A 20,448-nucleotide genomic window follows, 5' to 3' on the forward strand; every position below is an offset into this window, starting at 1 on the left:
CGATTGTTTCAAGTTAATTTTCAATTCCCTGTGGAGTACTCTGAAAGAACAGGGAATACTTTGAGACTGATCATTTCAGGTGAATTTTCGATTTCCTATGTAGTACTCTGATGGCTTTTTCTTTTATATCAAAGCCTGTTCTGTATTTGGTGTTAATATAATTAAATACCCATAAATATCACCTTATGGAATTCTTAGCCCATACTGCCAGTGATGAGGTCTGAATGTTAGGTGAACTGTCGGGAATTACTTGATGGCTTTTGCTGTGTCCCTTCAACTCGGCTACACTTGCATTTTTTACTGCATAGTGCTCATGTGGGATTTTCCCCAATTGTGTATTGACCTGTTTATTCCTCAGTGCTGGACTATAAATCCAATCTAATCATTTGTTCCCTACTTTGCAGTTTGGTCTTCTGAAGGGCCTTAGTACTTTTGATGCTGCTCTTATTATCTCTTGTGTTGTGCAGAAATCCTTCGATTCTGGTCATGAATTTCCTTACTCTTCTTAGAAAGGTTAGGTCCTCCATGTTACCACTTATTTACTTTATAAATTGGTGATCCTTGTAACATTTTCCTTGAATTTTATAAAACTTCTATATTTTAAGTAATGGAGGTGATGTTTCCTTCTGGGACAATTTTATCTCTTCCTTTCTTTGGCATGGCAAAGGATTTAAAAGTTTCAGCCAAAATGGTCTATTGTCTTTTATGTCCATGTAATGTAACATATACTCTATGTGATGGCATTTACTAGGAGAACACACACACACACTTTTTTATTTTACTTTTATTAGATAAACTGGTTTACAGTATAGTATGTATAACAGTATAGTATGTATAATATTTACATTAATTTTACATTGAAGATTATAAACTGCTGTATACAGTAGTCTGCCAATATGTACACTGTATAGTACTGAGCATTCTATGACAATATGTTCACTGTATAGTACTGTGCATTCTGACTATGAAAGTTGAACAAAAGTATTTATATATGGAATAGCTAGGTGAAGACATTTGCATATTCAACTTAAATTTTTTTTACCACATTAATATGAGCATTGGTTTAGACCCTCCAAAAGTTCCCATTTACTCTAAATTAGATCTAAATTCTGAGCATAGTTTACACTAAGTTGATTTTCTTTGAGAGAGAACATGTAAAGGTTTCAGCAGACCCATTGTATAGATTTAATAACAAATGTACTCTAGAAATTGTCAAACTTATTACAGGTATTGCAAGTGTCCAAAAGTTTTTGATGATTATTATAACCTTGCTCCCAATTTGGAACTTATTCAACACAAAATTTGTTAACCCTTTTACCCCCAAAAGAACGTACTGGTACGTTTCACAAAAGCCATCCCTTTACCCCCATGGACGTACCGGTACATCCTTGCATAAAAATGCAATAACATTTTTTTTTTTTAGATTTTTGATAAATTTTTTAGATAATTCAGGCATTTTCCAAGAGAATGAGACCAACCTGACCTCTCTATGACAAAAATTAAGGCTGTTAGAGCAATTTAAAAAAAAATATACTGCAAAGTGTGCTGGGAAAAAAATAACTCCCTGGGGGTTAAGGGTTGGAAATTTCCAAATAGCCTGGGGGTAAAAGGGTTAACAGTAACACCATGTCTAGAAATGACCTTGTAGAAATGATATCAGTTCTAAGTTCTATGAAAAGCAGGAGCAATGATCATAATGTGGTAAATTTGAATCTAAGTTTCTTAAGCAATGTATTTAAAGTTTTCATTCCATTCAGTTTAAAAATACAGGATGAAATATAGTCATTAGGATTTTAATAATTTACAGTTGGGTTGTGAGTTTTTTGCAATAAAACTTTACAAATAAATTGGATATGTTCACGTTTCAAAGGTTATATTTTGCTTCGCACACTGATGAGGAATAAATTCCCAATACACATGAACCCAGTTATGAGTATAGCATATCAAACTATTGTAAAGTAGTAAAACATGTGTTTACACAATATCGTTTCCTTGCACAAACAAAACTTTAGTTGTAAAAACTATGACCCGCATCAGATATTCAGCATTAAACATTCAATTTCATTAACTTTATAAACAATATATTTTTAATGCACAAAAAACTATTTCTTTCATATCTCTCAAACTTACTCTTGTTGTATAGTAATAATGTTGTAAAAAGTGGCTGAAAAATAAGTATTTTTTACAAGGTACACTTAAGATATTGGTTATGTGCAATGTTTTTATATAAGGCTTCTTAATTGTGCCTTTTCTATGTCCATATAAGATGGCAAGACATTTAAAAAACTTTATTTGTAACTATAAATAATATATTCGACATAGCTTAATTAAATGAAACATAAAGATGTAGTTTTAGGTAGCTATCGAGTCGCAGACAATGTCATTTCTATATTCTTTTCACACAAACAAACATAAAACACAAACATTATTTGGTCATGGTAGCAAACATTTTTTTCAGTGAATTTTGTTTAGTTCAGATCTTTTAAAATTGGAGAATTAAATATATGCCTGTTAAAAATAAGAGATCAAAACCCTTTATTTTTTATAAAATGGGAAATGCAATAATCTTTCTCCACTAGTATATATGTCAATCTTCTTCCTAGATCTTTAGAATTCACTGACGACTTCAAGTTTAGCATTTTGTTAATCAAGACATTCATTTAATCGTTTGGTAAAAATAAATTTAAACATTTACTACATATAAGGTAGGCCTATATTAAACCATTATTTCTCAATAATCAAATCTGGGTGTCCATATAAACTACCAATCACAACCTGAAATGGAAAAAAAAAAAATAATTTTGCATCAAATACAAAATGTAAAGTAAAAAAAAATTGTATTTAGCTACAAAAGCCAGACTCCTTTGAAATAGAAAAACTGGGATATGTCTTCAGTGGAGGTATATCCATTTTTATTTGTTTTTGAGGTACTTATGACAATGTGCACAGGTGTGTAGCCCAACCATTTTCCTCTCGGAGATTATTCACTTTTGACCTTATGTTTAGGACTGAAAGGGGTGGTTCCAGTAAGGTAGGAAACTTAACTTTGGAGGACTCTGGTTTGTATAGCTAGAAAAATTTACTTCTATAATTTGTACTTGTTCCAACACGGATTATTTACCTCGAACTACTTTCTTAGGAGTATCTGGGATCTCCTCCCAACCAACCAGAATTTTGTGTAGTTTACCCTACTCCCGTTTTCTATGCGAGGGAACCTCTGGCGGAGTGATACGCGCCATGGGGCGACCCGGGGTCAGAGAGCGTGCTCGTTCAGGTCTCGGTCACCAGTAAGTTTCTGGTCGCGTCGTGGATAACATCTCGACGCGCTCTCCTTACCCAGTGCGACCCTTGTGTCCCACCCTTTCCCTCTGTGTTCCTGTGTCTCGAGGTGCATTGCTAGTTCGTTATGGAACATCCCCGCTGTTGTCCCGGGCCTGTGGCCGGTAAATCTTGTGGGGGCTTTCCTATCTAAGCCGGAGGTCGACCCTCACTCCTTGTGTTCGTCGTGTAGGGGCAGCATTTGTTCCCCTACAGACACGTGCTCAGAGTGTGTGTCCTGGAACGAGGTGCAGTGGGTGCGCTACAGCACCAAGAAGAACAAGGGGTCGCCTAAGAAGCCGAACATCTCCTCGCCGCTTGCTTCGCCCGATGCCTCTTCGGATAGAGCTTTGCAGCCGTCTTCCCCTACCCAGAGTAGGGGACGAGGTAAGTCCGTTGCGGGGAAGCGGCCCATTGCTCTTCCCCAGGAGGCTGTGATGCCTGTTAGTGGGGATATGTCAGTCCAGGCAAGTGGGGGGGCCTGAGGGAGGGACGGGAGTGTGTTCGGAGGACGGAGTCCTGGTGCCAGCAGGGCCCGTCTCTTCCGATGATCCTATGTGGGGGAAGGCGGCTGCTGCCTCTTCCCCCGCTTCACGGGCATGCTTTTCAGGTACGTCTGCAGCCGGGGGAGACGGTGAGGAGGAGGATTCGCCGTCGTCGGACCCCCTCGCGTGGGCGCCACTGAGGACGCCCTTCAGGTCGCCCATGAGGCTGGAGGAAGAATTCGAGGTGTGGTTTCCCAGTAAAAAGTTGCCTCGCTTTCCCTCAACGCCTTCAGCAACACTCCCTCCCGTCTTCCTGGAGACCTCGTCACCAACGGATCGACACGGAGAACCACCAGCGGCGAGGGATGACTCGGACCGTTCGGGCCGGTCCTACAGATCTTCGGGCTCCTTTTTCGAGTCGTACTCTTTCTCCTCGGAGGACGGAGGTCCGAGGGACCCAAAGAGGAGATGAGAGAGGTCCTGCAGGAGGAGGTCCCGTTCCAGGTCTCGCCACGCCAGGAGGCGCTCTAGATCCCCCAGAAGGAAGCACAGGAGAAGCCATACTCCTAGAGAGGAATGGGTGCGAGTTGCCATCCCGCGCAGCCACCTCCTAGGAGCTCCAGCAAACCCGAGTACCTCTGGCTGGTTCCCAAGAGCTCGTTCTCCCTCCAAGAAGTACGTCCCCTACAGCAGGTCCAAGAATCGGCGAAAATCTTCACTTCAGGCTCCAGTCCGCGAAGGTTACGACTCCATCCACCCAGCGGAGAGAGTCGCCCCTTCAGCCTGGCAGCCGTGTCCCAGCCTCCAAGACTTCGATGGGCCGTCTGGAGCGTGAGACACAGCAGGTGACCATGAGGAAGCCCGCAGCAGCGTGGTCCTCCGTAGGGAGAGACAGGTCCAGGACAGAGGCCTCCGTCCCAGCAGCGATGCCCGTTCTCCGCCCAGAACCGCCGAAGTCGTACTATGATAAGAAGATGCCACCACCTCAACCGGGTCCCCCCGTCGTAGGTGTACCTTCTCAGGCAGAGGACCAGCCAGCGGAAGACTCAACACCCGAAGCCTCCGCTTATAGAAAAGTGCTAGCACTCATCAGGAGCCATCACAGGCTAGACAAGCCAAAGCCCGCGACGGATGAAGACTGGTTCTCTGGCCTCAGCAGGTTGGTGGACATCCCCGTCCAGCAGAGGCCCTCGCTGGCTCTTCCCCTGGCTAGAGATGTTAGGCTGGGCATGGAACATATCAACAAGGTAGTAGCCAGCCATGCGGACGCCCCCAAGAGTCAGAGCACCTCCAAACTTCTCCAAGGTCTCAAAGCTCAGAAGCGATTTTATCTCCCTGAGGGGCGCCGTGCAGGCCCCTGTACAGTGGAACCAGCAATCGCCGTCCTAAGCCAGGGGGCCTCGGAAGATGGAGCGTTCTCCGCCCCAGTTTGCTTCTCTCCATCGGAGGCCTCCATGATGGAGGATTTGGCCTTGGACTTAGTCAACGTTTCATCGTGGCTAGACTGGTGGGCCTGCACACTAGTGGGTTTTCAGGCCTTACTAAAGGAACTGATTAGCTCGTGGGGGGAAAGGCCCTCAAGTTCCTGTTCTACCAGTCCCTCTCGCAGGCAGCCAACTGGGTACTGCTAAAGAGGGATATGGTACTCAGTAAGCTAGTCAGGAAGCTTCCGGACAGGGAAGCAAGAGCCCTGAGGAACTTACCCCTGTGGGGAGAGTCAATGTTCCCCCTGAAGGCTGTGGAAGAGACGGTGGAGAGGGTCAGGAAACTGAAGGATGTGGGAGAGCCCAGGCCCCCTCCAGCAAGAAGACCTACCCATAGGAGACCCTCTTCAGACGTCTCTCACCCTTCCCCGCGCCTCACCTAACCAACCCAGAAGGGACGCCCCGGCAGCGACCTGGCTCCAGTCTTCGGAGCCCCCCGTAGGGGAGCTTCGACCCAGCAGACAGCCTTCAGACCGTCCTACTAGAGCTCCAGGAGGGGACGCTCTGGCCGCTCCTCTCGTAGGAGGGGAGGCACCCCCTACTCCTGCCGAAGCCTCAGGTGGGGGGATGCCTCAAACAATCTTGGCAAGCATGGCGGGACCACGGAGCGGATCCGTGGACCGTAGCAGTACTGAAGGAGGGGTACAGGTTGCCCTTCCTAGCGGACCCGTCTCCTCTGATCCCAGATCAACAGGCGGAGTAGTTGGCACCCAAGGACCCCTTAAGGAGAGCAGCGTTGCAGGAGGAAGTTTCGGCAATGCTGGCGAAAGGTGCAGTAGAACCAGTCAGGAACCCAGGCCCGGGGTTCTACAGCAGGCTCTTCCTGGCGGAGAAAGCGACAGGGGGCTGGAGACCGGTCATAGACCTCTCAGCCCTCAACAAATTCGTGTGCAAGACCGACTTCAAGATGGACACCCCGAAGTCGGTCCTAGAGGCCTTGAGGGAGGAGGACTTCATGATGTCCATAGACCTCAAGGATGCCTACTTCCAGGTCCCTGTCCATCCCTCCAGCAGGAAGTACCTAAGGGTGAAATGGGGTACCCAGATGTTGCAGTTCAGAACCCTCTGCTTCGGACTGTCGACAGCTCCTCAGGTCTTCACGAGGGTCTTCGCAACAGTTTCAACCTGGGCACACGAACAGGGCATCCGTCTGATTCGGTACCTAGACGACTGGTTGTTACTTTCAGACTCAGAGGAAGCACTTTAGGAGCAAGGCGCGAAGCTCCTGCAGTTCTGCAACGTCTTGGTTATCATCATCTACCTGGAGAAGTCTCGGCTGATACCCTCCACCAGGATGACCTACCTAGGGATGGTCCTAGACTCCCGGTTGGCGAGAGCCTTCCCCTCCGCGGAGAGACTGGACAACCTAGAACAGATACTCCGGCCCTTCCTGTCGGGCCAGCCCAGGAGAGCCAAGGACTGGCAAAGACTGATAGGCCACCTCGTGTCAGAGAAGCTAGTCCCCCAGGGGAGGCTCAAGCTCAGGGGCGTGCAGTGGAACCTGTGAGAGCTCTGGAACCAGGGGGATTCCCCGCACAAGGTAGTCCCGGTGTCCCCGGAGACGAAGAAAGTCCTGGAATTGTGTAGTCCCGGTGTCCCCGGAGACGAAGAAAGTCCTGGAATGGTGGCTCGTCAGAACGAACACCCTCAAGGGAATGCCCTTCGCAGCCGGCTCCCAGGAGATGCTGCTGTTCACGGACGCATCCAAGGAGGGTTGGGGTGTCCATCTTCGAAAATGGGAAGTCGAGGAGACGAACCTGCACATCAACGTGCTGGAGATGATGGCCGTACAAAGGGCATGGCGGGAGTTCGTCCTTCTTCTCCGAGGAAACACAGTGGCCCTGATGTGCGACGCCACGGTGGTGGCCTACATGAAAAAGCAGGGAGGACTGAAGTCGAGGGAGTTGTGCAATCTCACAATGGAGTTCCTGGAATGGGCAGAGGAGGAACAGATCAAGGTCACAGCCAGATTCATCCCCGGAAGGAAGAACGTCCTGGCCGACTGCCTCAGCAGGATGGGCCAAGTGCTAGGTTCCAAGTGGTCTCTACACCCGGAAGTGGTCAAGACCCTCATCCTGAAGTGGGGCACTCCGGTGATAGACCTCTTCGCCACGAGACTAAATGCACAGCTCCCCGTGTTCTGTTCTGTTCTGTGCCAGATCCAACAGCAGCGTTCGAGGACACCTTCCAACACCATTGGGACAACCTCGACGTTTACGCCTTCCCCCCTTTCGGGATGCTCAGGCAGGTCCTCAACAGAGTGAGACGTGCGGACAACCTGTGGATGACTTTGGTAGCGCCCTGGTGGCCGGGGAATGGTTCGCAGACCTAAGGGACTGGCACGCCTTCCTCCTTGGCCTCTTCTGGACAGACCAGACCTTCTCCGGCAGCCTCACTTCCAAAGGTTCCATGAAAACCCTCGGTCTCTCCGCCTTCATGCGTGGAGGTTATCGAGCGTCTCTTGAGGAAGGAAGGATATTCATCGAAGACTGCAGCGAGGATGTCAGGGTACCTGAGACATTCGTCAGTCGCGGTATACCAGGCGAAGTGGGCTACTGTACCTTTAAAAAGTGGTGCTCCTCGAAGAACATACAGCCGTTGGGGGCCTCAATTCACGAGACAGCAGACTTCCTGGTCTATCTCAGGGACGAAGTGGGCACGTCCATCCCAGCCATTAAGGGAGTCCGGGCGGCGTTGGGCTAAGTCTTCCTCCTGAAAGGCATCGACCTAGGTTCTTCCAGACAGATCTCAATGCTCATCAAGAGCTTCGAGCAGTCGTGTTCCTCCCAGGCCGCTAGAGTGCCCCAGTGGGATGTAGCTAGAGTACTGAAGATGCTTTCGGAACCGCCCTTCGAGCCACTCAAGGACATCCTAGACAAAGAACTTACCCTCAAGACAGTCTTTCTGTTAGGACTGGCTTCGGCCAAAAGAGCGAGATTCATGGTCTGTCGTACGAGGTCTCACACTCGAAGGGCTGGAAAGAAGCTACCTTCAGGTTCCTACCCGCCTTCGTAGCCAAGACTCAGAATCCAGCGGTTTGTGACCCTTGGTTTGAGGGCTTCTCAGTGCCAGCTATCCCGGGGTCGGACAACCCGAGGGACTTGCTACTGTGCCCTGTCAGAGCGGTACACAAATACCTAGAGAGGAGGGCCAACCGTCGCCCTGGGATCAAGAGAGTTCGTCTCCTCAGGACTGGTGAAGAAGCCGGTCTCCAAGAATACGATCTCCTTCTGGCTGCAACAGGTGATCATGAGAGCATACAGCAGCTCAGGGGTCTCTCTTCCTGGAAAGCCTACACCCCACGACATTAGGGGCCTGAGTACTTCGTTGGCCTTTGAAAGGAACATGGCAGTGGGCCAGATCCTGAGAGCAGGTACATGGTCCAGACAATCTACCTTTACGGCTCATTACCTAAAGGATTGTTCGAAGAAATCGGGTTCTCGCTCGGTCCAGTCATTTCCACGCTCCAAAAGATTTAAGGTGTAGCCCCGGGGAAGCCGCGGGCGGTAAGTCCAAGAGACACAGGTTCCTTCCTTACCCCTTTTGCCCCTTCCCATACACGACCCTTAAATCCATCACCTGCCATGGGGCACGTCTGTCAGTGAAAGAATACGGCGCCAAGGAATTGTTACAGAGGCGAGTTACTCAAGACACTAAGGTAGTTTTTTGCGTAGTTTTCCCTATTTTCTCTTGGGTCAGCAGAACCTAGCCTCCTATCTAGGTTCCCATATTTCCCTGCGTTCAACGATCTCTAGGTCCAGAAGGCCACTCCCACCTCCTAAGGTATAAGTTTCCTAAGAAAGTAGTTCGAGGTAAGTACTGTTAGGAAAAATACAAATTATTTAAAATTTGTGATTTTGTTCATATAAGAATATAAACTTGCAGAGAAGTACCCCATCTACGACACCAAAAGATGGTTCACTTTGTTAGACAGCTGTGGAGGATTGTTGCAGGTGATACTAGACATCTGTGCAGCGACTCATAAAGGAGTCTTTCTCTTAGAGGAGATGAAGTCTAGTCTCCGTACATTAAGTGTTAGAAACTTCACTCGAAGATTGGCAATTCCTCTGAAGCTGCCACCAACAAGGAAGAATAGGCTGCAAAAGCAATTCCCCCGGGACCTCTCATAAAAGCACTAATGACTTGTGGCTATCTTGAAGACACTAGTGTAGAGACACAAATGATCAAAACTTGTTTGATCATCAGAAATAAGATAACCGAAGGAAAATTATAACTAGGAAGTGCCATGTGTACCGGAAGGCAGGCATCCTCTCGGGGAAATTTACTGCTTAGACATTGGACATGAAACTTTTTGGCCACACAAGGTGACCAGTCTCATTCTACAACCTGCTTCTGGCAACAGGGAGTATCCTAGTAGAATGATCTTGCATGTAATATACCACATTAACAGCTCCTCAGCATGGCTTGGCCATACAGTGTATCTGGTTTGTCAAGTTGAAAAGGGGCCAAGTGATCTTGCCACCTTGCTTGACGACGGAAGCCACTACAGTATTGTCACTCATTAGCGCTATAGTGTCTCATCAAATGTCCTCGAAATGATTGCAGAGTGAGGAACTACTGACCATATGCCTAACACGACCAGGTCTGCTTGGTGTGTGCTCCGTCACATTGTATCGAAGTAGTGAAGCATATCTGGAGGTAAGGAGTCAAACGAGACTCCCCAAGGTTTTCATCGTCTCATATTTCCTGAAGAGTTACTATAGTTTTTGGACATCTGAATAAAATTCTGGTAGAGACACCCAGAAGTAGTTTCCTTAGTAAGGTGTCTGAAAAGACTCGGTCAATGTCTTAACTGGTGGTATAGTCTTGATGTCTTAAGTATGAATATCTTCGGAGCGGTGGACTGTATGAAGCACTACTGAAATAGTACACTGCTCCGAAGAGGAGGCAGTGTATACTGTATACTTCAAGAGGACTGATAAACAAGTATCTGAAATTACATGTTCAGATTCACCAAAAGAATGGTCTCTTCCACTGATGGAAGTAAGTACAGACTGTACAATTTTCATCGTGAATTTAATAACCGGTCTCCAGCCCCAATTATACATTAAGATTCCAGAGACCCATCTAAAACAACTTTTAAGTGCATTCTACTCCAGCATTGCTTTTAAGTCTGTTGACGTGGCCAGAGCTCTCTACAATGCTAGAAAGTACGTCCTGATTGCTTTTGATTAGCAAGATGTGGGGCATGGAGCCGTGGTCTACGAAGGGCAAAAAGTTACTGTCCTGAAGCCACATGTTTCAAGGACTTTGCCCCATTATCACCAATGGCATGACAGACATCCCCATACTAGTGACATCTGGAGGACGGTTACAGTACTGCTAAGTTTGGCGTCTCCTCCTCACCGCTTATCTCAAAGGAATATCCGCAATAGCCTTTGGAGAGCATGAAATCTTCAGGGATATGGCACATAGGCACGGAAAGTTTCCACTGCTGCCTTGATATCACACTTCAGTTTAGTGATTTGAAACCCACTACCACATAACTATGATCCAACTTGCTTCAAGAAAGATGCCGCTTCAACGGTTGGCCTACTAGTTAACCTAATGGTGAGCTAGAAAAGTCAGTTTTCCCTCTGAAAGCATGAGTCTCATTGTCTGGGTAAAGTATGTCAGCATTCCATTCACGAGACCGGTCTCTCCCAGCAAATACGAGAGATACAATCCTGAAAAAAATATATAAAGATACATTTATACTTTGGGCTGATGATGGACAGGACAGAGGCCAGTCAATAAGAGAAGAATCTAGTAAGAGTAATCAAGAGACAGAATTAGCACCTAGTTTCCTTCCCTTTGGCGATTGTGATCACATGCCTGGTGCTCATAGTTCCGGATTGGAGACTGGTCACTGACCACCTTAGGTAAAGAGAAGATAATGTGAACGATCTGTATTCCTGGACTTCAACTTTCTCTCTAGACAAGTGTCGGTATCGAGAGAGGAGAAAGACGACCTGGACGGGGGAGGAAGACTAGTGAAATAGCTGCTTCTTATACTTCACAGACACTGTGAACTGAGGAATGAAGGTCAGTGGGCTTAGGAGCAATGACGATGAAACTACCACCAGGAAAGGATCTCCGACAGGAAACTCAAAACTGAGGTTACACTGGTATTAACACTGTCCTAGTAGGAGGAGCCACTGACACAGTTTGAAAGGTAAGGGTAAGTGGCACTTGGGCTGCATGCACTGGAAAACAGACCCTGGTTTGACAGGTACTGGGGCAACTGGCTCAGCTGATATAGGGGAATAATGGCCTTAGTCAAGAACTCTACTGACCCCTTTATAAAGCACCTACCTAAAAGACCTAACGACTACATGTCGTCAATGATCTGCAAAGCCTTGAGGACAAGTTGTTGTGTAACCCTTACTCAGAAAGACAAAACCAGAATCCGAGAGACAAAGTATAGTTGTAGTCTCCCAACTCCTAGCTTATACTCCCTGAGGACTGAGCCCGAGAAGTTGTAAGGCCTATTGAAAGGAGCTTAGCTATACAGTAGAGCTGCTTCTGCATCTACTTAGGTGTTGCCACTTTTGGGATTATTATTCTTCTCTGCAAACTGCTCACTAGTTAGGATGCCTTGACCTACACTCATTTCTGTGATTAGATTGTGAACAATCAAGAAGTACACAGATGATGGAGATGCATGGTAAGTTCCACACTGCTTTCATTCCTTTCCTGGTCACTTCAAACCTGCTTAGTTTCCATCGAAGCCGCAATCCAACATTCTTTCTATAAAGGAAAAGTGTTGTGTATAAAAACATGTCCGTATTACTGTAGTCGATTTCAAAGAAAAAAGTGAATAGTCCGACAGAAAAAGTGGGAAGGACTACCCGTCCGTATGCACTACCTGCTGTTAACCAATCAACAGCCGTTACAGATCCACTGAAGAGAATATTTGAAGTTAAAGGATGTAATGTTCGTATTACCATAGGAACAAACTACTTTATGCTAGACAATTATTCGAGTGGTTTGAGGTATGGGAAGGTAAAGACTGTCACTTGAGTTGGGCATACCCTTACCATCTCAGTCTAAAATTAATTCCTGCATCACTTTCCATACAACTAAAACTTCAATCCATTTCAAGAGTAACTTAAGGAAGTGTGTTTATCTCAAAATCAGTCTACAGACAACCAATAACAACTATACTCCTGGGTTATAAACAAAATATCCAGTATTGGCTGTTGATAACAGGTAAGACAGTAATGCAACTGACAGTTAAAATCTTAAAATGGGGGAAAAAAGGGAAAAATTTACAACATACCTCCTCATATATGTAATTTAATAATGAAATTTTAATACAGTAAATTAATTATTTCTACACTCATGAGGCCCTTTGCGTCAATAGACGTAAGAGGAGATGATGATGACACTCGCTTTAGGGTCACCTGGATGAATCCCACACTCTGAACGAAGAGGGTTCACAAAGGAAAGAGTTTTAAGGAATGCCATATCCTACTAGCAAGTCTCAGCAGTAACGCATTAATCCATATTTTGAAAAATCAATTACCAAATAGCCACTATAGCCTAAATTCATACAAACAAAGGAATCTATCAATACATATTGCCCCAATTACACACTTTCAATACTTTACACTAAATCATTGCAGCTTCCACAGCACTGGCCAATAACTTATTGAGCTATACTATATAAATAGCAATGAAGGCCTATACTTCACAAAAAAATTTAATTGACTGTATTTTAATCTATACAGATCACTCCACATGCATTCAATACTAGATACTGTACACTAGAACATCCTCGCTGATCCCATCCAACATCCAGTAACTCATAAAAAAAAACCAGCTTATAAAGTCCTTATTAAAACCCACTGTATTTGGTATGCCACCGAGCTGTTGCCAAAACATAAAGAAAGAATTCTATAGGAATTAAAGAAAGTAGCTGCTCTCCTGATATCATGAACCCTGCCTTTAAGTCCCACAAGAATTTATTTCCTTTTGAGCTTCAGTCACTGACTTCATGAGGGATGACATTGAACGTTAATGCCACCAACAAATTTAGAACTGTTTCCCTAAGGTTTTAAGTTTTAACTAAATGAAACTTAGCCACCCTGGTTGGATATAGTAATCGACAGGTCTTTCCTGTAAAAGCCTCTACAATCTTTAACCCTTTCACAAATCTCTTCCCTTTACCCCCATGGACGTACTGGTACGTCCTTGCAAAAATGCTATTTACATTTTTTTTTTTTGCATATTTTTGATAACTTTGAAAAACTTCAGGCATTTTCCAAAAGAATGAGACCAACCTGACCTCAATATGAGGAAAATTAAGGCTGTCAGAGCAATTTGAAAAATATATATTACAAAATGTACTTGAAAAAAAAAACGCCTGGGGGTTAAGGGTTGGAAAGTTCCAAATAACTGGGGGTAAAAGGGTTATAACCCATCCAGAAAGATAAAATCTCTGGTTAAGACACCATAGGCACTATCCTCTATCCCTAAGCCACCATATGGATGAAATGCAAAAAGGAGGTAGGCAAGAGAAAATAATTTTCTCAACACCAAAACCCACAATCTTGGAAAAAGCCTACAATCGCTAACACGCTTATCTTAAGCTAATGCCAACAGAACACAAGGTATTGGTTGCAAGATCCTTAAAAAGAAAGACCTTCCAAAAATACACATGGGCACAAAGGTTTCTCAATGCAAAAATCCTAAATACATCCAAATATAATATCCGAGGCTGATAACTCACACCCTAGAAGGGTTCTAGCACAAACCAAAATTAAGCATTAACCTTAAATAAGGGATGTATTAGCTGAAAGACATCATGGCTGACATTGTAGCATACCAAAAAACTATAAACAATATTAAGCATGTGTAAGGTCTGATAATTTTAATTACAATAAAACATGACAAATTCGTAGATAATTTGTATTTTTCCTAACTATGCAAACCTTAGCTATTTAATATGGGGTTATTACTTCGGCGGAGCTGAATGACGAGCCATTAGATTTTAACGAGGATTTACTACCCCACCGCTAGTTAGCGGGGGGTAGATTACTAACCCCCCCACCCCACACACACACCGGTGAATGAATACTTCACTTTGCTTAGAGGTAGGACTTCACAGGGGATAGGGCTGGCGGGAAAAATACAAATTATCTACGAATTTGTCATTTGTTCCGTAACTGAAATACAAACCACGCTATTTAATATGGGTGACTCACCCCTTAGGAAGGGTGGTAAGTCCCTACCATACTGGCTTTGGCTTTGCCCGGGGACTCCATATTTGAGTGTGTAAGTACTCAGGGAATAAGGAGTCCCTGCACCTCGCTAGCATTGCTGTGCAACTGCTGCGGCCTACATAAGCTGTGTGTGAAGGTGAGAAGAGTGACTTGTCCTAGGAAGTTGACCTGGAGTTCTTCAGATGGAAATCTAGGCTAGGACTCTCCCAATATCACCTCGTCAGGGTATGGGGATGCGACAGTATTAATCTTAATACTAGGAACACAAGGGAGCATGGTTTACCTGCAGTGGTTTGAGGTCAGCTGTGCAGAGGACCCAGGATGCTGCTTTCTCCAAGGGAGGAGGGGATCAAGAAAAGAATAAGGGCCAGACAAACCTTTTCATTCATGCAGACTAAAAACTGGGTAACAATGCCCTCAACCTTCTGCTACCTGTCCATTAAGGAGCCTGAGGTTAGACCAGCTGTTGTGCAGTCACCACAGGGCCGATAAAGAACGTATCGAGTCTCCTGTGTGTCACGTCTTGCAGGTAGTGGGCTGTGAAGGTCGTCTGACGCTTCCACAGCCCAGCTTGCAGGACCTGCGTCACTGAATAGTTCTTTTTGAAGGCCAGGGACGTAGCTATGCCCCTGACATCATGTGCTCTGGGGCGACGTGACGGAGGAGGGTCAGGATTCAAGGCTAGGTGTATTACCTTGCAAATCCAGGCTGAGATGGTATTCCTGGTGACCCTCCTATTCGTTTTCCCAGTGCTCACAAACAGGGCCCGCACTTGGGGACGAACTGCAGCTGTTCTTTTAAGATACAACCTCAGACTCCTTACTGGCCACAGTAGGAGATGGTCTGTGTCATCTGTTACAGAATGAAGACTCGAAACCTGGAAAGAGTCGAACCTAGGGTCCGGCACTCCCGGATTCTAAGTCGTGGCAATAAACTCAGGGACGAATCTGAACGTTACCTCCCCCATCCCCTTGAATGGGCGATGTCGTATGAGAGACCATGGAGTTCGCCGACTCGTTTGGCCGGGGCCAAAGCTAGCAGGAACACCGTCTTCCAAGTAAGGTGGCGATCTGAAGCCTGGCGTAATGGTTCGTAGGGAGGTTTCTTCAGAGACCTGAGAACTCTAACCACGTTCCATAGAGGAGGTCTCACTTCTGACTGAGGGAAGGTAAGCTCACAACTCCGTATGAGTAGAGAAAGTTCCAGCGAGGAAGAAATGTCCACTCCTTTGAGCCTGAAGGCTAGGCTTAAGGCCGAGCGATAGCCTTTTACCGCCGAGACTGAAAGGCGCATTTTTTCCCGCAAATACACGAAGAACTCAGCTATTGCTGGAATAGTGGCATCGAGTGGAGAGATACCCCTTCCACGACACCAACCACAGAAGACTCTCCACTTTTCCTGGTAGACCCCTGCAGGTGTCCAGACATCCTATTCGCAACTTGTTGCGAAAATCCTCTCTCAGCGAGGAGGTGCTGGATAGTCTCCAGGCGTGAAGTCGAAGCGAAGCTACGGCTTTGTGGAAGATGTTGGCGTGTGGCTGTTTGAGCAGCTCGTGACGTGGAGGGAGTTCTCTCGGAGGCTCCGTCAGGAGTTGCAGAAGGTCCGGAAACCACTCTGCGTGATGCCATAGCGGAGCTATCAGGGTCATCAATAGATTGACCGATATTCTGGTCTTGTTGAGCACCCTCCTCATCAGACAGAACGGGGGGAAAGGAGTAAACGTCGATGTTGTCCCACCGTTGTTGGAAGGCACCTTGCCAGAGAGCCTTGGGGTTCGGGACTGGGGAGCAGTACAGCGGGAGCTTAAGTTCAGCGCTGTAGCGAACAGATCCACAGTCGGGGAACCCCACAAAGTCAGGACTTTGTTGGCTACTTGAGGATCCAAAGACCATTCGGTACTCACTATCTGCGTCGCTCTGCTCAGACTGTCAGCGAGCACATTCCTTTTGCCTGGAATGAAGCGAGCCGAAAGTGTGACCGAGTGGGCTTCGGACCATCTCAGTATCTCTACTGCAAGATGGGATAGCTGTTCCGAGAAGGTACCTCCCTGCTTGTTGATATAAGCCACTACTGTGGTGTTGTCGCTCATCACCACCACAGAGTGGCCTGCCAGGACCTGATGGAACTTCTGAAGTGCCAGGGATACGGCCTTCATTTCTAGCAGGTTTATGTGGAGGTACCTTTCTAATTCTGACCACAGGCCTGAGGTCCTGTGGTTCAGAACGTGGGCCCCCTACCCTATCTTTGATGTGTCCGAAAAGAACATCAAATCCGGGGGAAGGACGAGAAGATCCACTCCCTTTCGTAAGTTCTCGTCTGCTAGCCACCACCGAAGGTCCGTCTGTTCCGCAGGAACCATAGGGATCAGAAAGTCTGAGGAATCGTGTCCTTGATTCCACCTAGACTTGAGTCGCCACTGGAGGGATCTCATTCTGAGGCGACCGTTGGGAACCAGACGGACCAAGGAAGAGAGGTGGCCGAGGAGACGTAACCACGTTTGGGCTGGAAGTTCTTCTCGTTTGAGGAAAGGCCTTGCGACCTTCCTCAGCCTTGCTATCCTGTCGTCTGATGGGAAGACTTGGTGGAGATTGGCATCTACGACCATGCCTAGGTATACCAGTTTCTGAGGAGGCTGCAGAGAGGACTTCTCTAGATTTACCATGATCCCCAGATCCTGGCAAAGCTCGAGAAGCCTGTCTCGATGGCGAAGAAGGGTTGCCTCCGAGTCTGCTAGGATCAGCCAGTCGTCCAGGTAACAGAGGAGACGGATACCGATCCTGCGAGCCCACGATGAAATCGGGGTGAACTCTTTGGTGAACACTTGAGGAGCTGTGGAGAGACTGAAGCACAGCACCTTGAACTGGTAGATCTTGGTGTTTAGGCAGAATCTTAGGTACTTCCTGGAAGACGGATGGACTGGGATCTGGAAGTACGCGTCCTTCAGGTCCAGTGTACACATGAAGTCATGCGGTCTCACTGCAAGTCTGACCGTGTCTGCCAACTCCATGCTGAACGGAGTCTGTCTGACAAACACGTTCAGGGTCGATGACTGGTCTCCAGCCTCCAGACGCCTTCTTTACAAGAAAGAGTCGACTGTAGAAGCCTGGGGACCCGTCTACCACCTCTTGGAGAGCGTCCTTCTTCAACATGGACTGCCTGGAGGGCTTGCCCCCCTTACCGATCCCATGGTAAGGGAGCTCAATGACACTGGCCTCGCTGTGAGGGGAGGTAGAGAGGATGTGAACGGGACGCGATAACCCTGAGCGATCACGGAAATCGTCCAGGTATCTGCCCAGAGTTGCTGCCACCTTGTCGCGCAACTTTGTAGGCATCCCCCCACTAGTGGACATGCAGGGGGACTGCCAATCCTAGCGTTTACGGCCACGGCCGCTCCCTCTAGGATTTTTACCTCCCCTGGAGGACTTCCTGCCCTTCCTGTCCTTGACGGGAAAGGGCTTAGACACCTTTGGCTTCGCTGCTGTAGTCTTTTTCGTATTCTTACCTGGATGGGGCTGTTGAGTTGCTGGAGGTTTGTAGGGCCTAGATGTCAGGGCCCTGTGGAGGAGAGAGTCTTGGTTGGACTTCCTCCACCTCTCAGCGGCTAGCTCCACAGACTCTTACCGAGCACGGAGGAGTGTCTGAGCCTGCTAACGTCGGAACTGGGGATTTTCTGGTGGAACCTCTCGGCAACTGCGTCTCGACGTTTCAGGATCGTGTTGGCCCACAAGCTCGAGACTTTGTGGGCCAGAAACTCGATGGTCCGCGTGCCAGAGATTAAGAATATCTCCAGTGCCTTCCTGGTGCTTTCTTTGGACAGGTCCTCAGAACGCACCAAGATGCCCAGAGACCCAGCCAGATGTCAAGCCACGAAGTTGCCTGCATGGCACACTTCACCACCTTCTCCTGGCTTAGGATCTCAGTGGCAGAATACGAAATCTGCCGGTTGGAAAATCTCTCGAGAGGGACTCCCCCAGTGAGTTCTTCCACAGAATGGTGAATGGGAAGATTCAAACAAGTCTCCTCTAAGATCTCAAAGTACCTCCTCTGGTGGACTCGAGGAGGAGGGAGGAGCTTGTTACCGACGCTGGATCTGTTGGAGGAGGCAAACTCGGAGAGCTGGCCTTCGACCTTGTCTCTGGCACTCTTCATCCCTTGAGACCCGGGCAAGGATGCACTGGCCCTAGAGGGCTTCTGGGTGCCATAGACTCAGTCCAAGACCGTGTCCTTCCCCTCACGAGGAGGAATCTCGGGGTCCGGAAACCCGTTGAGATTTCTCATGAGGGTCAGAACTTGCCAGAACGCATGTTCTGACTATTGATGCTCTCCTCCCGAAGGGCTAGCAGCAAAGTCTCCAGTCCCGAGTGGCTCTTCCTGGGGGGACACGTGGACATTCTCCGAAGGTCTAGCTGGTTCCCGTCTTATCCTTGTAGAAGACTTTGGCAAAGTCTTCGAGTCCTTCGGCTCCCTCCTGGGAGGGATACGGAACTCTAGCAACGATGGATGCAGGCTCTTCTCCAACCCGGCGTGAGGAGACTTCTCAGGGAGAGGCGGAGTTTCCCCCTTTGGTGCAATGGGGGAACGGACCGGCTCATACGACTCCCCTAACGATGGGAAATCCTCATCCGCAGGGGAGGGAGAGAAAGTCTGGGGAGGAGAAGGAGCCTTGCGCAAGGATTTCCGAGGAGACAGCTTAGCCCTCGGAGAAGTCACCACGGAGGGGACTCCTCTCTTCCTCTTCAGGGGAGACGAGGTAGCCACTGCTTTGTGACCTAGTTCAGAGAACACAGGCTTAAAAGCCTGCATGACAGCTCTGACTATGGTACCAAACCAGGGCTGTTGGCTGACAGTCGTGCTGTCAGACACTCCCTCTGGAGGGAAGGGGATCGAACGATCCCTAAGAGGAGTCGACAAACGAGGGTTCACGTGAGCTGAAAGAGAGTCCTTAGACCTGTCTGAAAACCTCCCCTCCTCCGGCGAGCAGGCTGTTCTGCGCTTGCAAGGGGGGGAACGAGAAGATCTGTCCGCCTGAAGCCCCATGAAGTCGCGTGCGGGATCGTGCTGGCGATCACGGCGTGAATCGCGCTGGTAGTCGCGCGATGAGCCCTTCCCTGGATCATGCGCGGCAGGAACGTGTGGTACAGGAACTTTGCGCGTGACTGCGCGCGAGGGCGAGGGGGCGCGTACAGGTGCCGGCGAGGGTGTGCGGCGCGCAGGAGCTGGAATGTGGGGCGGTGCTGAAGGCAGGATAGGAGCTGGACTGTGAGCAACCTTCTGCTCACGTGTGCGCGCAGGAACCTGCTGATGAGCCCGTGCGGGCGAAATTATGGGGCGCGCGTGCGCAGGAGAAATATTCCAAGCGCGTGGGCGTGGAATGCTTGAGTCAGGAAGCACAGGGCGAGGGCGCGATTGCGCAGCCTCGTGAGGGAGCAAAGGTGGCCAGCGCGCAGGAGAACGATGCGCAGGTGGTGCAGGAACTGCCCTCTGAGGTGAACGAGGGCGCTCTGGCCGCACAGGGGATCTTGGGAGCGCATGACGCGCATCAGGATGCGGGCGCAAGGGCGTGTGCTGCTGTGATGGGCACGCGTGGCGCACAACAGGATACAGGCGCACAGGGGTGTGCAGTTTAGAAGACGAAGACAGGGGTACCTGTGAGCGCCCGTGCGCTAACTTAGGTACCTCCTGTACTGCGTGCTGAACTGTAGGAGAGCGCTGGCGCGCTGTGTCAGAAACTACGGAAATGTGCTTAACTCCAGAAGGGCGCTGAGGCCCTGGAGAGCGCTGACGAAGAGGGGAGCGCTTAGGCGCTGTAGCAGGAACTGCAGGAGGGCGCGCAGGAGATCGTGGGCGCGCATTATTAACCTGGCGTGCATGAACAGGTGACGGAGCGCACACGCGCGCAAGGGAGTGCAATGGCACTAGGTCAGGAACAGCAGC

General features: G+C 48.2%; 2 protein-coding genes across 2 annotated transcripts in view; one reads left to right on the forward strand and one right to left on the reverse strand.

Moving 5' to 3' along the window:
• Positions 1–20,448, forward strand: part of LOC137617955 (neither inactivation nor afterpotential protein G-like) — a 193,188-nt gene that overhangs the window by 108,699 nt on the left and 64,041 nt on the right. The window lies entirely within an intron of this gene.
• Positions 2,519–20,448, reverse strand: part of LOC137618261 (LYR motif-containing protein 4-like) — a 43,215-nt gene continuing 25,285 nt past the window's right edge. Inside the window, exon 3 of the mRNA XM_068348423.1 lies at positions 2,519–2,775. Coding sequence (XP_068204524.1) covers positions 2,725–2,775 — 51 coding nt within the window. The 3' untranslated portion in view covers positions 2,519–2,724. The remainder of the gene's footprint in view (positions 2,776–20,448) is intronic.

Source organism: Palaemon carinicauda, chromosome 24, assembly GCF_036898095.1.
Source record: "Palaemon carinicauda isolate YSFRI2023 chromosome 24, ASM3689809v2, whole genome shotgun sequence".
Lineage (NCBI taxonomy): Eukaryota > Metazoa > Arthropoda > Malacostraca > Decapoda > Palaemonidae > Palaemon > Palaemon carinicauda.